Source organism: Scardinius erythrophthalmus (assembly GCF_964197995.2).
Source record: "Scardinius erythrophthalmus genome assembly, chromosome: 12".
Taxonomy (NCBI): domain Eukaryota; kingdom Metazoa; phylum Chordata; class Actinopteri; order Cypriniformes; family Leuciscidae; genus Scardinius; species Scardinius erythrophthalmus.
The window spans coordinates 35,644,090-35,659,274 of record NC_138232.1 but is presented as its reverse complement, the minus strand read 5'-3'; the positions used below and the strand labels follow the sequence as shown (position 1 = coordinate 35,659,274).

Here is a 15,185-nt window from a genome sequence, read left to right as displayed (position 1 = left end):
TCTGTATTGACAGCACTCCAAATGTAGAAAAAAATTAGCTCAATGTTAAAATTGACCGGAGTTCTCCTTTAAGAAGCATATTGATTCAAGTCATTGTAGTCATAGGGTGCTTCTCATTTTTTATTTGTGCATCCTCCTTCCTTTCCTTGCGTCTCAGCTCCACCCCCTGTAGGATGCAAGGAAAGAAAATGAGGACGGAGGAGTCAAAGGAAATCTTTAGCATAAATTAAAATTATTGTGACAGATGTGAACAGGGTGGAGAATGTATATGTGCGTCAGGTTTCCGGGTTGTTATCATATGGACATTGACTTTATCTTAATGCCACTAAACATGACACTGAACAAAATTAACTGTGATTGGTTTCTTTACATGTCGTTCAAACGTCCTCTTGGGTGGTCCTTGGCCAATAAAAGCTGCTATGGAGTCCAGACCTTCTGCCGTCAGTCTGAAGGTCTAGCTACGTGAGACTATGTTGATAGTAACTACAGAGTTCACAATACCACAGTGGCTATGTTGCTGTATATTCAGTTATACTAATGTTCTTCAAATGAAAATTTTCTTTTGTCAATTGACTGAGATATTTGCCTTAATTCTGTTTTGCATTTTGATTTGCACAGGTTTTAAAATGTGAATGCGTAATGTCACGCTATAGAGTGTAACAGTTGGGTTCCGGAAGTAAAAACTCAATTAAAAAAACTATTTTTTACAATAACTTATTAACCTTTAAAGACAACCTTACTGTGAGCTTTAAGGTTGTTATTCGATAGTATTTTATTCTGTTGAAGCTGTTAGGTCGTGCTATTTCAACTTAGTTTTAAAACAATCATGTTTAACAGTGGAATTTGTGGGCAAAAACTACATTACCCATACTTCTGTACAGAACATTTCACCAATCAGAGAGTTGAAACAAGCAAAACACCAAAAAATCTCTTAAGCTCCACCCACTCCCATAAAGCGCCTCGAATGACCTAATCAAGTCGGTCTCCATACTCTCTCAAAATACTTAAAAATATATTTTAATTTTGCACAAAACTTAAAATATATTGTTTTTTATGTAAAATTAACATTTTTAAGGGAGTAGTTTTATTTTTCGCCATTGTTTTTAATTTGATTATGCTTTGTAGTTCTTTACCTCAATAAAGCCGTTAAGTGCACAGTCTTGTATCTCTGTATTTCTGTCCCATTTTCAAAAACGTTTTTGAACAAACCTTAAACCTCTGTAGACAGGTTTTTGCTTCAAATCAAAGTTTGTTGTGATTCACATTGTAGCTTGTTGGCTTGATTCATGGCTTAAAACGTTTCAACAAAGACTTTTTTGATATCTTTATGGGAAATTAATGGAATGAATGGAAGAAATCTTCCGGAACCAACACAGCTGAAAAAGTTGAAGGGCACTAATGCACTCTATTCACTGAAATCTTCTAAAGCTTGCCTGAGTTTGCAAAAGTAACCAAGGGGGGGCAGTGCTTATTTGTAAAGCGTTATCTTGTAAAATAATTAGCTTCAGCTTTTAATTTTAATGACTGCTTAACTATTTTTGGATTGGTGACTCGTTTACAAAAGAACTTCTGATAATGTTCTTTGACTATGCATGGATATTTCATATGAAAAATACAGAACATTATGCTGATGAAACAAAAGATAATACTGATAATTCCAGAAACATGGTTTTTATTCATTGTCAATGCATTAGCACTAGCAGTATAATGAAAACAATTCGTTCTAACCACCTTAAGACAGACAACCTGTCAAAAATTCTTTCAAACAAAAGCAGAAATCATAACCCCCATGAATGTTCTATAATGAAAAAGTAAAAGAGTATCTGCAAACACAGACACATGAAAAGATACATGAATTTTGAATTAAATGTTTACAGCAAAAAAAAAAAAGAATCACAATCATATTACCCAAATTTTTCTTGCACACCAGGTGCTTTCAATAAAGCTTTTAAAAATGATCAGAATGCAGTTAAATGTGCTGTCTGCTGCGAGCTGAGTATAAAATACAATACAAGCATGCTAACAATCATCTCTCCATGAACAGAGCTTTGGGACTGTTCTAAGGGATGTTAACAGAAACTTTGATTGTGTATAAATGAGTGTATGGCAGATTAAACAGAGTGTTCATCCCCCCCCCCCCCCCCCATCAGTCATCATCATAATATCGGTTCTGTTTAATTTGATCCTCTACGGACAAGAAGTCATTTTCATCCTGCCAGAGGCTACTGGCTTCACTCAGCAGCCCAGAAGCTTTGGTGTCATTTTCATCGAGCGGATTCTTCCTCGTTTCCGCCTCAGTATGTTGGCCCATCTCCCCCTTTGATTCTATTCCAAAATCCAGAAGGTCATCCAGCTGAGATGAAGCTGATTCCTTGCTATAAATGTCATCCTTAAATTCATGAAACAAACTAGAACTGTCATCAAAACCTGCAAATATGTCATCTAGGAAATGTGAGGCACTAAATTTTTTGTTGTCATCTGTCTCTGTGCAAACCAATGTTTTGGTAGTGGGACGTTCTTGTTCTTCCTCTTTCATGTCTTGGGAGTATTTGGCACATGATATGACAGAGCTGTCCTCTTGAAGTTGTTGGAAAATGTCAGAAGCCCTGATCTCACTGTTGACCTCTTCTTTAAATGATTCCGGAGAAAAAAGTGCCCCTGAGGAGGACAAGTCGAGCAGATCTGTTTTTTCTTTAATTTCATTCATTCCTGCCAAACTGGCCTTGTTGTCCAATAATAGGTTACTGTTGTTGTTGTTATTATTATTGTTGTTGTTTGCATTGCCATTGGCTGTTTGGGCATTTGGTATTTCACCATCTATCACTGTCACTGTTAGCTCTTCTCCCTCATTTACTTGCACTTTCTTTTCACTTTCCTTTGCACCAATTTCATCAGTGTTTTTTGCTTTGTCACTCTCCTCATCTGCACTCACATTCTTAGTTCTTTCTGCAACTCCATTCTCCATTTCCTCCTCTTTTTGACCATTCATCTCCCTTCCTTCTTTTGCCTTCATTACCTCATTATCTTTCTGCTCTGTGGTCTGCTGGCTTTCGTTTGAGGGCTCAATGGCTTTGCCTGTTTCACTGGCATCCTCTGCCCCAGCTGTTTCAATGTTTGGTGTTGGCTCCTCTGGCTTTTGAGTTATTTTAGCATCTGTAGATGACTTTTCTGGCATATTTATCGGTGACACAAGCCCTCCATCATTTTCTTTGGGCCCATTTTCTGCTGGGTTTCCACTAGTAATTGCGGTTTGCCTCTTATTTACTGCTGGATCATTATCCTCTTTACCTGAAAGTTCTGATTCAACTTGAGGAGGCCAGACTGGTTTGACTACCTTTATTTCATCCTCTAAATTAAATGGCTTCTTTGGGGAATCACAGAGGGGCGGCCACACAACTGCCATTTTATTTGCTTGCTTCTTCATGTCATCATTCAACTTTGCTTGAGTCATATTCTCTGAAGTGTTGGGGTCATTTTCTTGTGGGCTGTGAGTTACTTTGACATTAAAATTGACAGGAGGATTGTTTTTCATGTTAGTTTCTGACGAGTTGTTCTGATTCTTTGTACTCCAAAGTTCTTTGTGGGGCCTTTCTCCAAACCCTTCATCATAGTTGCCTTTAGACTTGAAAAGTTGTTTGTAGTGTGGCTTGCAGTACATTCGTCCATGGAGAGAAGCATAGTTTCCAAGACTGAAGCAGAGAGATAAACACAAATATGATTTGAATTTGCGATGTGGATCTGAAGAACTAGATAGCTGTATATTGTAGCCTATTCTGACATTACAAGAACAACTCACATATTCATAACTCTCTACAGAAAAAATCATACAAGCTCACTCAAACTTGGAACATTCTTGCCAATGTTGTAATCAGTTTAAATAACAAGTATTCAAATCAAATCAAGTTGCAAATCATGGTGTATTTCACCAAGAACTACTTCTCACTTGTTCCATGCTGTAACCCATTAAAATGTGGAAAAATCTAGGATTAATGTAAAGAATGAAGCCACTACCTGAGCTGGCTGCTGCAGTGGGCACATCTAAAACAGCTTTTATGGAAGTTTTGCTTGTCTGCTATGAGAGACTCCATGGGATACACCCTCTTCCGACATGCCTGACACAGTTCGGAATCTGGCACCCGTATCTTCTGTTGGAGAGAGAGACTGACATTAGAAAATTCTTTTAAATCTGTCAACACATACGTATGTATATGTATACACTGCCCCACCAAAGTCGCTGTTTGGATTTTAATAGGCAAATGCTTAAGAGTCTATGATTGGATCATTATTGCAGTGATTACTATGTTTCTGTCATGTTATATGTTGGAAAACAGTTCTTTTAACCCTAATTGATGGAGTGTGTAGCTTTTCATTTCTTAAACAACCATGTTGGAAGACACATCATGGCCATATTCTAGGATGACAATGTCCAGACCGTAAATTCATTGAAAGTCTTTGGAATGTGCTGGAGTAAACTTTACAGAATGCTCAAGTGCATTGTGCTTTGTCAATACTTGATGCACCTCTTGATGGAAATAACATCAAATCATTTATTTCCATCAAGAGGTGCATCATTTTTTGGTGAAGATCTTGTATCTTGTCGTTTTTGGCCGGGCAGTGTATATATTTTATGCGTAAAGATGTTAATGAGTTAAGGAATATAGAAAAGGAATCAAAAAGTTGTTAGTATAGTTGCTGGAATTAAAATATGTAAGTACTACATGCATTTAGGGAGGTTAAATGAAACTGCACACATTTCATCTGGACCTCAGCACAGTCTCATAAAATCTAAAGGGCAATACTTCAAATGTTCAGTTCACAAAACAATAATCATATTCACTTTGACTATGATATCCAGTTTAGCAGCACTCCATTATTAACTCAAACTAAAATATCTAAATTAAGGTACAGGCACAAGAAATACCAAAATAATCTCTATTTGTCAAGTGCAAACACACCATCACTGTTTTAGTCATCACACTGTACTCTTTGTTAACTTTTCCATGCTCATCACATAGGTTTACCGGTGACAACAGTCTGGTGCTGGTGTGAAACAGTCTGTGATCTGTGCTGTTCAGACACAGTGAAGCCCAGATTTTTGAAGACATTTTCACTCTCTGCCCATGTCTGTTGGAAACTCTTTAGTAACTCTTCTGCAGAGGCCTCTGGTGGAACGTCCAGGACAGGAACATCCCCTCTTACTACATCTGCATAAGTTGGTGGATCACCTCGTGTTTTCACACTCTGAAAGTGGGAGGTTGTTTCAGTCTTCATGCCTGTTATAGTGTTTCCAAACTCATCTACAGTGGAGAAGTGCTCAGTTGCAGATTTAGTTTCAGAAAATCCTTCAGGTGCATCCTCTTGTTTCTCAGGATTCTTTTTCTCTTCTTTTAGGTACTGGTGGGCTTGCTCACCCATTTCAAAGACATTCTTGAGGGCCTTAATATCAAAGCTTGGTATGTCCTCCACCAAGGATGACTTCTTCTCAGGTTCAGCATCTTCTGTGTCACTTTCAAGTCTCTCAGTAATCACAATAGGCTCCTTTCGAACATAAACTTTAGGCTGGGGAGACTCAAATTTGTTAACAAGCCTAGATAGGTCAACCCTGGGCAAGTCCTCTAACATTCTCTCATGTGCATCTATGGATTTCGGGATCTCTGGCTCATCTTCTGTATCTGGTTCAAGACGCTCTGGGATGTCAATAGGATCCCTGCGTACATATGTACGAGACACCTCTGCTTTCTGAGCCTCTTCAAAGAACTCACGCTTGTCTTTCACGGTCATCATTGAGTCTCCATGGATATCTGTGATATCCATCAGGGATGATTCCATCATTTGAGTCTCAAAGGTAATCTCTGAACAGCTGGATGAGCGAGACCCTTCCAGATCTGTTTGGACCTTTATCATGTACTCTGGCAAAGGCATGGGTGGTGGAGTCATGCCTTGCGAGAGTTTGGCTGTGGTATCTCTTAGTTTAGCTAGTTTCTCAGAGCGACTCATTGTGGGGGAGGGTGTGGATTGGTTCAGGCGTGTTGGTGTTTCAGACCAGCGAGGTGGAGGTGTTGGTGTGGTGCCCGACCTATAAGAGGAAGTCGGTGATGGAGTCACTCTCAAAGGAGAGTCTGTCCTCTTGGCAGACTCAATGCAGATATACGTTGGTGATGGTGTCCGCATTCTTAGTTCAGGTGGCATTTTGAGCTCTGCTATCTTTGATTCACTCTGGCACTCTGTCTTCTTTTCCTCCAATACTTTCTTCTGAGTCTCTATTTTTGCTGAGCCAATAGTAATCTTAGATATTTTTTGTGTGGCTCCACCTACTATTTTCTTCTCCTGTGTTGACTCACTTTTTGCCGACTCTGAAACAGACAAATTTCCTTCTAAAAAACTCAGTTTAGCCAGGGCAAGATTCTGTAAATAGGTTATGACCTCTATAATTTTCTGCTTGTTGTACTGAGTACAGCTTAAATCAGCCTTCTCTTCAGAATCGACTAGCCAATCAGGAATGATACTCAGCATGGTCTTTAATGACTTTGGATTCATTTTTGCAGGGGATCCTTCAAACTCCTTGATGTAACTCAACAATTTTTTAATCTCTTCACATTTTTGTGCATAAGAATTTTCAGTTGTGATTGATGCACTCTTTTTCGATTCTGCGGTTTCTGTAATCTCTGTTTTGTTTTGCTCCTCTTTCTGCATTGACTGTTTTATGGCCTCCTCTCTGCTTGGAGGCCGCGGTGAAGGCTTTACCTGCTTTTTGATCTGGAATTTACTTTTTTGTTGAGTGCTCTGTTGTTGAACTGTGCTCTGAGTGACCATCCTCTCTTCATGAATCTGTACACATTCCTCTCTCACTGCTTGATGGGACTGAATGACAGTTGTCTGCCCTTGACCTTGACCTTGATGTACGTCTATAGATATTGCTGGTTGTATTTGATGTATTTCAACTGATGGTCTTGGTGCCACAGGTGGTGGCTGCTTAACTGATGTTTGTCTTTGTTTCTTCAACTGGACCTCCATTTTGGTGTCTTGCTTGGTTTGTCTCATTTCCTCCTTTTTCTCAACTTTCACTTCAATTTTTTCCATGGCACTGTTGGATTTTTGGAGGCCCTCCTGACCTATGCACACTTGAGACACACTTGTTTGCACACTTGATTGAACTATGTCCTTTTCCTCATCCTGTTTCTCCGGCTTTTCTACCTTAGGTACCTTAAATGTTTTCACCTTAAAGCTAGGGGTAACTTTTGGGATCTTTGTGGTCTGAGAGGAAACCTTCTTGACTTCTTGAGCCGCACAAGTCTCTAGGCTCTTAATCTCTTCTTCTTGAGCAGAAACAGTTATCTGACTTTGAACACTTTTTGTGGCCTGGATGCTCTCTTTTTTTCCAGAGTGAGCTTTTGTACTCACAGCTTGCTCTGTAACTGAATGTGGATGGATTGTAGGGGCTGGATGGCTTTTAATCTCTAAGGCAGCAGTGATAGATGCCTGCTTTTTATCTGATACTGTGTTGGATGATTCTGTGGTTGTTTTCTTACCAACTTTGGGAATCGAAGGTTTGCTTATCTGAGAATTTGCAGTTGGCTTTTTCTTTGGAGGGGTCTGTGGACTTTTTTGGGGGGGAAGTTTTTCTGCTGTTTCTTTGGGCAACATGGCTGGCTTCTGCTCAGGCTCTGGTACTTTAGATGTTTCTTTCTGGGTCTCAGAAATTATTTGAGCCTTTTCAGCTTTCTGTGTGCTTGGCTCTGCTTCAGCCTTCATTTCACTGACATTAAATGTTTTAGTAGGTGGGGGTGAGGTGGGAGTACTTTCTCCCTTGTTCTTTTCAGCCTCCTCTCTTTGTTTGCGATATCTCTCTTCTGCAAGCATTAAAGGTGTTTTGAATTTACTTCCATAAGGTCTTGGTTTTGGAGCAGTAGTGTCAGGGGGAGGTGGGAGTTTAATTGGCGGAACGAAAACCTTTTTTGGGCGTGGTGGTTCCTCAGCTGCTGGTTGTAGCACAGGTATTGCTGATGAAGCTTTAGCAATATGTGGTGCTGGAGGTTCAATTGTTTTAACCAGTCCCTTTTGCTTGGTGATGTTCTCTGTAGTTTCAGTGACTACAGTTACGTTTGATGCAACTGTTTCACTCTGCTCTGCCACTGATAGAGGAGGTGGAGGTGGAGGTGGTGGAACAGGTGCAGTTTGTTTTTTCTGCCATTTAAATGTTTTGGGCTGTGGTTGCTTGGGAGGCTCAGGTTTCGGTACTTTGAATAGAGCTCTGCCTTTTGGCTTTCCAGGTTGAGTGACTGAGCTGAGTTCCTGTTGAGATGGAGGAGGAGGCAGGAGGTCTTGGGGTGGAGGAGGTGGTGGAAAGAATTCAGTGTCTGTTTCCATGATAGGGGGTGGTGGTGGTGGAGGGGGAAGGTCACTGTCCTGTCTCGTGACCAGAGGAGGGTGAGGTAAGAGGGCTGACTGGACATCACTTTCTGCCACTGGTGAGGGAGGAGGAGGCAGAGAAAGCTCTGACTCAGAGGGGGGTGGAGGAGAACTCGGAGGTGGTGGAAAGTGAATCTCTGGCTGTGGCTTCACTTTTTTTATCATTCCTTTGGGACTGAGATTGCGGTTTAGACTCTTAACATTTTTCTCTGATTTTAAATTCTTGATGTTCTGCTTCTGGGTTATGGTGGTGTGCTCTGTTGTCTTAGTCGTTTGAACCTGTGTGACTGTCTTTGTCTCTTCAGTTTGCTTCATGCTAATATTACTTTGTGATACCTCCACTGATGCATTTGTTGAAGACGTAGCTGCTATTTCAGATTTTTTCTCACTCATATGACCTCCTATGTTCTTCTTCTTGATTAACACTGGACTAGGAGTGTTCTGTTTTTGTTTTATATGTTGCTCCTTTACATTAATCTTTTGAGAGCCTTGAGAGGACTCTTGTGAATGGACAGCTGCAGTCATCTGTTTAGTAGTAGAACGATACTCCTCAGAAGATGTCTGACTTTCTGAAGATTTGATCTCTGATGTTTTTTGTGTGCTGCTCTGCTGCATGTTTATCACTGGAGGTGGATTTTCTGGCTTTTCCTCAGTTTTAGGTCCAGCTGGGCAATCACGAGTTGCTTGTTGAGGGGGAACAGGATTCCTAATGGGAGCTTTAGCTTTCTTATTTATTTTTGATTTGTGGCTTGATTGCTCTTTCTTCTTCATCAGGGATTTAATGGTGCCCTGAACATCTCCCTTAATCACCTCTTCTTTCTCAATTTGCATTTGCTCCTGTTCATAAAGGGATTTGATGGAGGATTTTATGTCACCCTCTGTGCTTGGCCTCCTCTGCATATTTGGGGATGAGGCTGGCTCTAGTAAAAGCTGAATTGTACCTTTCACATCACCCTGTTCACTTACTTGGTGCTGAAAAGCCCTCTTTTCAGTTGAAGCCTCTTGAAGACTAAGAAGAGCAGTCTGAATGTCACCTTTAACAATCTCCTCCTTCTCAACCTCTTTTACCGCCTGCTTTGCCTCCTCCAGGGATTTTAAGGTACCTTTAATATCCCCTGGGACCAGATCTTCAATAATGACCTCAGTCTTTGCAGATGTTGATTTTTCAAGAGATTCTAATGCACCCCTAATATCACCAGGGACAATTTCAGGTTTTTCTATTTCTTTTAGTTGGTTTTGAGCCTCCTCAAGAGACCTAAGTGTTGTACTGATATCTCCTTTGACTATATCTTCTTTTTCTATGACAACACATTGGTTTGCAGCTTGTGAAAGAGAGTCAAGAGCTGCTCTCAAGTCTCCCTTTACTATATCCTCTTTCTGCATGTTATGCAGGGATAGTACGGGTTCCATCCTAAACACCTGTACTGTGTTAATTACATCACCTGGTACAATATCATCTTCAGCAACAGTTCGTCCTATTGTCTGCTGGCTCTTTCTTAGAATCTGCTTTGTTTGTTCTACATCACCTCCAATAATCTTTTCTTTAATTTTTTCCTGAACAATTTCATCGGCCCCCACCTGAAGTTGTCTGAGGTAGTCCATTGCCCCAGACTCAATACAAGTAGAATAAAAACTGACATTTCCCCTCTCTGCTTCTCCCACAGTTATCTTAGAGGATGGGTCCCTTGCATCAGCATTACCCAGCAGCCTATGCAGTGTTCCACGAATATTTCCTCTAATTATATCCTCTTTCTCAACAATTCTCTCACTTTCTTTATTGAGAAGTGAGTATATGGTCATTCTCACATCTCCTTTCTCATCTTCTTGAATCAGAATGCCACGTTTGGAAGATCCTTCCTGCTTGAGCAAGTTATTAATTGCATCTTGAATGTCTCCTCTGATAATTTCCTCTTTCTCAACATTGTCACTCTTATCCTGATTAAAGAGCTGTTGGACAGTTGAGTTGATATTTCCTCTTTCCTCCCTATCTATGGTGATTCCCCTCTCTGTTGTCTCACGTCTGTTAAGCAGGTTCATCATAATATTGTTCAGGTCTCCATGTATTACTTCTTCTCTCTGGATCTCTGGAATCTCCTGGTTTAGAAGTTTGTATTTAGCCATTCTGACATCTCCAATCTCATCTGCCTCAATTAAAATGCCTTGTGACTCAACCATTTTCTGAGAATACAGCTCTTCTAGGGTTGACTTAATGCTCTTACCAACGATTTCTGTTCTCTCCACACTGCTCTCATTAAACTCAGTTAGGGCTGTAGTTTCAAATAACCAAGTTGTTGTCTTCACATCAGCTTTTGGGATTTCCTCACGAGAAATTACAGTATCTGTTTCATCAACTTCCTTGATACGATCAAGTGGTTCTTTTTCAAAGAGCCACACAGACTGCTTAACATCACCTTTTACCACTTCTTCACGTGTCACCTTTTCCATCTCGTCATACTCCGAACCTTCACCACGGATCTTGTCAATGGTATGAGTTTCAAACATCCATGTGGAGCTTCTCACATTACCTCTCTGAATCTCACTGACACTAACGGTTCTCACATATTTCTTTGAAAGGTCATCCATTTCAAAAAGCTGCTTGTTTGTTTTCACATCCCCCCCTTGGATGTCTGCTACTGTTTTATTAGCAACTTTCATATCCTCTGCAATCTCATCTAGAGGCTGAGTTTCAAACCTCCACCTGGCTGTGCTGACGTCTCCTTTTTGGATGTCTTCTTCAGTAACAGCTTTGATGACATAAACCTCATCTGTGTCTCTTATTGAGTCAAGGGGCTTTGTCTCAAATAACCATCTTGCCCCAACCACATCTCCTCGCAGAATCTCTTCTTTTGTGACTGTAGTAACCTCATGATAGTGTCCTTCTTTGTCCCTTATAGCATACAGTGGCTGAGTCTCAAACATCATGGTGTAGTTTTTTACGTCCCCTTTCTCAATCTCCTTGTGTATGATGCTTTGGAGTTTGCTGATCTCAGTATCAGATGTTTCCTCCTGAATCTTATCTAATGAGTATGTCTCAAAAATGAAGCGACCTTTATCAACATTACCTCCCTGAATATCTGTTACTGTGCGTGACTCCTTTAATTCCTCAGAGTTTACCCTGATGGAATCAATTGGTTGATTTTCAAATATCCAGGTACAGTTCACCACATTTCCTTTCTGAATGTCCTCTGTTTGACGGCATTTAAGTTTCTGCATGGTCTCCTCTGATGTAGAAGTCATGATATCAGATGACTGATTCTCAAAGATGTATTTCATCCGTGATACATCTCCAGAGTTAATGTCAATCTCTGTTATTCGCTTAAAGCCACTATGATCCTCATCGTCTGTGATGTTTTCCAGGTTTTCGGTCTCAAATAGGAAACGTACTAGACGTACATCCTTACCTTGTACATCGTCTTGCTTTACTGTGCAAGTTTTCAGGATTGTCTCAGACTCATCTTTGATGCTGTCAAGAGTCTGAGTCTCAAAAAGCCATGTACAGGTTTTAACATCTCCTTTCTGGATGTCTGTGGGGTCCTCAGTCTTTGTCTCTACTTTCTCATACAAGACATCCATTGGCTGGGTTTCGAACAACCATCTGCATGTTTTAACATCACCTCTCTGGATCTCAATGCTCTCATTTTTCTTGTTGTCCTCTTCCTCTAAGTTGAAGTATTTAATGCCATCAAGGGGCTGAGTTTCGAAAAGCCATTTGGCAGTTTTGACATCACCTGATTGGATTTCTTCTTTAGATATTCCTTTGATTATCTGAAACTTAGTGATGCTCTCATCAAACTGATCAATAGGACGAGTTTCAAACATCCACTTGCAACTTCTCACATCTCCTTTCACAACTTCCTCTCTGCGCACAGTTTTGACCTCATGGTAGTGTCCTGAGCTGTCCTGTACAGCATACAAGGGTGCTGACTCAAATAACACTTTATTTGATTTCACTGAACCACTGGTAACACCCTCCACTTGTATTTTTTGTGCATCTGTACACTTGCTCAGGTCCATGGTCTCAAATATTTCCTTGTAATTTGTAACATCCCCCTTTTCAAGCTCCTCTAGATTAATAGTCCGTGTGATCTCTTTCTTTTCTTCTCTGATCTGCTCAAGAGGTTTGCTTTCAAACAACCACCTCTGGTGTCTCACATCACCTTTCTCTTCTTCTGAAGCTATCACCTTTTGTAGCTTTCCAACTTCTGCTAACTCTTTCAGATTCTCCATTGGCACTGTTTCAAACAAATTCCTAGCAGAAGTAACATCACCACCCATAATGTCTTCTGTCTCCAATGGTCTTGCATTGGTATCGTCTTTAAGTTGATCCATTGGCTGTGTTTCAAAGATCATGCAGTGTCTCCGCACATCTGCACCTAAGATCTCCTCCTTCTGAGTCTTTGTGCTTTCCCATTCCTCATCTTTGATTTGATCAAGTGTCTTTGTCTCGAACAGCCATCTTCCCCTGTTTACCCCAACCTGATAATTTTCCTCCATGGAGACCCCACAGATTAGTTTTACCTGACTTGGATCTTTGCTGATCAGGTCCAGTGGCTGAGTTTCAAAGAGCCAGCGTGATGTCCTGACATCACCTTTCTCAGTTTCTTCACGTCGCACCTTGGTAATCTCCAGCATTTCACCGGAGTCACCGCGGATGACACACATGGGCTGTGTTTCGAACATCTTGGTTGTCTTCTTTACCTCACCTTTGGTTTCTTCAAGCTCTGACTTCAGCTGCAGGAAGTGACTTTCATCAATAGTCTCAGTGTGTCCAAGTGTGTCCAGGTGCTGTGTTTCAAACAAGTACCTAGCAGTTTTCACATCACCCCCAGAAATGTCTTTCATATACATCACCTGTGTCTCCTGCTCATCCTCTTGGTAAATTCTGTTGAGTGAGTCTAGAGGTTGTGTCTCGAATAACCATGTTGCAGTCTGGACATCTCCCCTTGCAAGCTCTAGTTTTCCGCTGTGCTCTGCTGAGTCTGTTTTTTCTGTACCTAGAGCATCGATGGGCTTTGTTTCAAACATCCATGTAGTAAACTTCACATCTTTTCCAGCAATAATTTCTTGTTGGGCTATGTTCTTGCCCTCATCCTCATCTGGTGTTCCATCTTTAATGGAATCTAGGGGCTTGTTCTCAAACATCCAGCGCATTGACTGCACCTCACCTTTCAGGATCTCATCCCACTCCAAATACTCTCTCTCTGGGCTTATGCACTTGCCAGGACTGGTACTTCTGCTGTTTTCAAAAACATAACGTGCTTGCTGAATGTCTCTGCTCACCTCCTCATCACTGTCCACATAAGTTTGCTCCGTGTCTGTCACTTCAGTGAAGAAGTCGCGCTCCAGATTTTTACGCACTTCTGGATGAATGTGCTTGTAGAGGCGCTTAAGTTCATAGAGGTTCCTCTGCTTAGAGTACTCCTCTTTATTGACTGCATATTTGGCTGAAGTAGATGCATCTGTTGGCTTAGGGGAAAGACAACGTCCTGGGACTTGGGAAGTCACTTGATGCAGATGTGTGGCAGACACTGGTTGTGCGAAGTGCTCCACGGCATCATATTGTGAGGAAGCCACAGAGGAGGTAGAGGCCTCTTGCATTGTTTTAGTGACAGACATGGTCTCATAGCTACCTGTGGCAGTAGTCTTTGAGGAAACATTTACTGGGGCCCAAGGAAACTGGTTGTAATCAAGATCAATCTTTGTTGTTATAGATGGGAAAGACAAGCATAATCTTTTATCAATACATAATTTTCATGTATAAGGACAGAAAAGGAATGATACAAAGAAATATGCACGAATAGAATAGCCAGTGGAGACAAAGTTGATGTATGTAAACATATTGGCATTTCTTTAAATAGGGCACTTTTGGCGATGTGGACTTTTAGTAAACTCTCTTAAAACTATTTTTTTACACTTATTGGTTTATTTTTTATTTAGTATGTACATAATTACATCAAAATATGATTTTAGGATAATTTCATATCAGTATATTATGTATCACAAAAAAATTAAATAATATTTACAATTTTTTACATAATTTGAACAAAATAACAGCTAGATTGTAAATGGGAACAATTCGTTTTCTTCATTTAATAGTTGTGTCTGGATCTCAGACATGGATAAACCAATGACATATTTACTCAATGTAAAAGACATGTGACATAAAAGTGCCTGAAATTAAAGAAACACCCATACAGTGTATTTTAAGTAAGACCTGTTTCACACTGAACGCGTGAGCAGAGAATAAGCATTGCGTCTTTTTTTCACCACCTGTACTAACAGATTAGAACATTCACACTGCACACCGAGGGAGCAGAGCAGTGTTGTGATCTTTCAGCGGCGAGTTTACTTTTGCTGCACTGCTTACGCTGAATTAAAGCCACTGTGCATTGTTCTTGTTTAAAAAACACCTACTGTACGTCAACATGAAAAATAACAAATTTCACAATAAAATAAAAGTGAGATGTTCCATGTTTCACAATCAACATTCACCATTTCATATTCAGCTGAAGAAATTTTTATTTATTTATATATATATATATATATATATATATATATATATATATATATACATATACGAAAACATATCACACATAATTTCAAGGAGATTTTTCCCAAAACTAGATGTATATCTTAACTTTTAAGATTACTTTTATCATCTAAACTATATGCAGTATACAGAATGTTATATGTGTGTTGGATAGTAGGAGGGGAACATGGTCACATCACCGCAAAGTAGGGTACAACGAGGCTAAAGGCTCCATGGGGTAAATTTT

The 15,185-nt window shown here is 40.2% G+C and overlaps 1 protein-coding gene across 4 annotated transcripts in view; it reads right to left on the bottom strand.

Moving 5' to 3' along the window:
• Positions 1-3,551: 3,551 nt before the first annotated feature.
• The window catches only part of xirp2a (xin actin binding repeat containing 2a), a 34,035-nt gene continuing 22,401 nt past the window's right edge, over positions 3,552-15,185 (bottom strand). For 3 of the 4 annotated variants that reach the window (XM_081380825.1, XM_081380822.1, XM_081380823.1), the window contains 3 exons: positions 5,022-14,106; positions 4,012-4,145; positions 3,552-3,689 (listed from right to left, as the gene is read on the bottom strand). In XM_081380825.1, coding sequence (XP_081236951.1) covers positions 4,051-4,145; positions 5,022-14,106 — 9,180 coding nt within the window. In that variant the 3' untranslated portion in view covers positions 3,552-3,689; positions 4,012-4,050. The remainder of the gene's footprint in view (positions 3,690-4,011; positions 4,146-5,021; positions 14,107-15,185) is intronic. The other variant, XM_081380824.1, reaches the window with a different exon arrangement.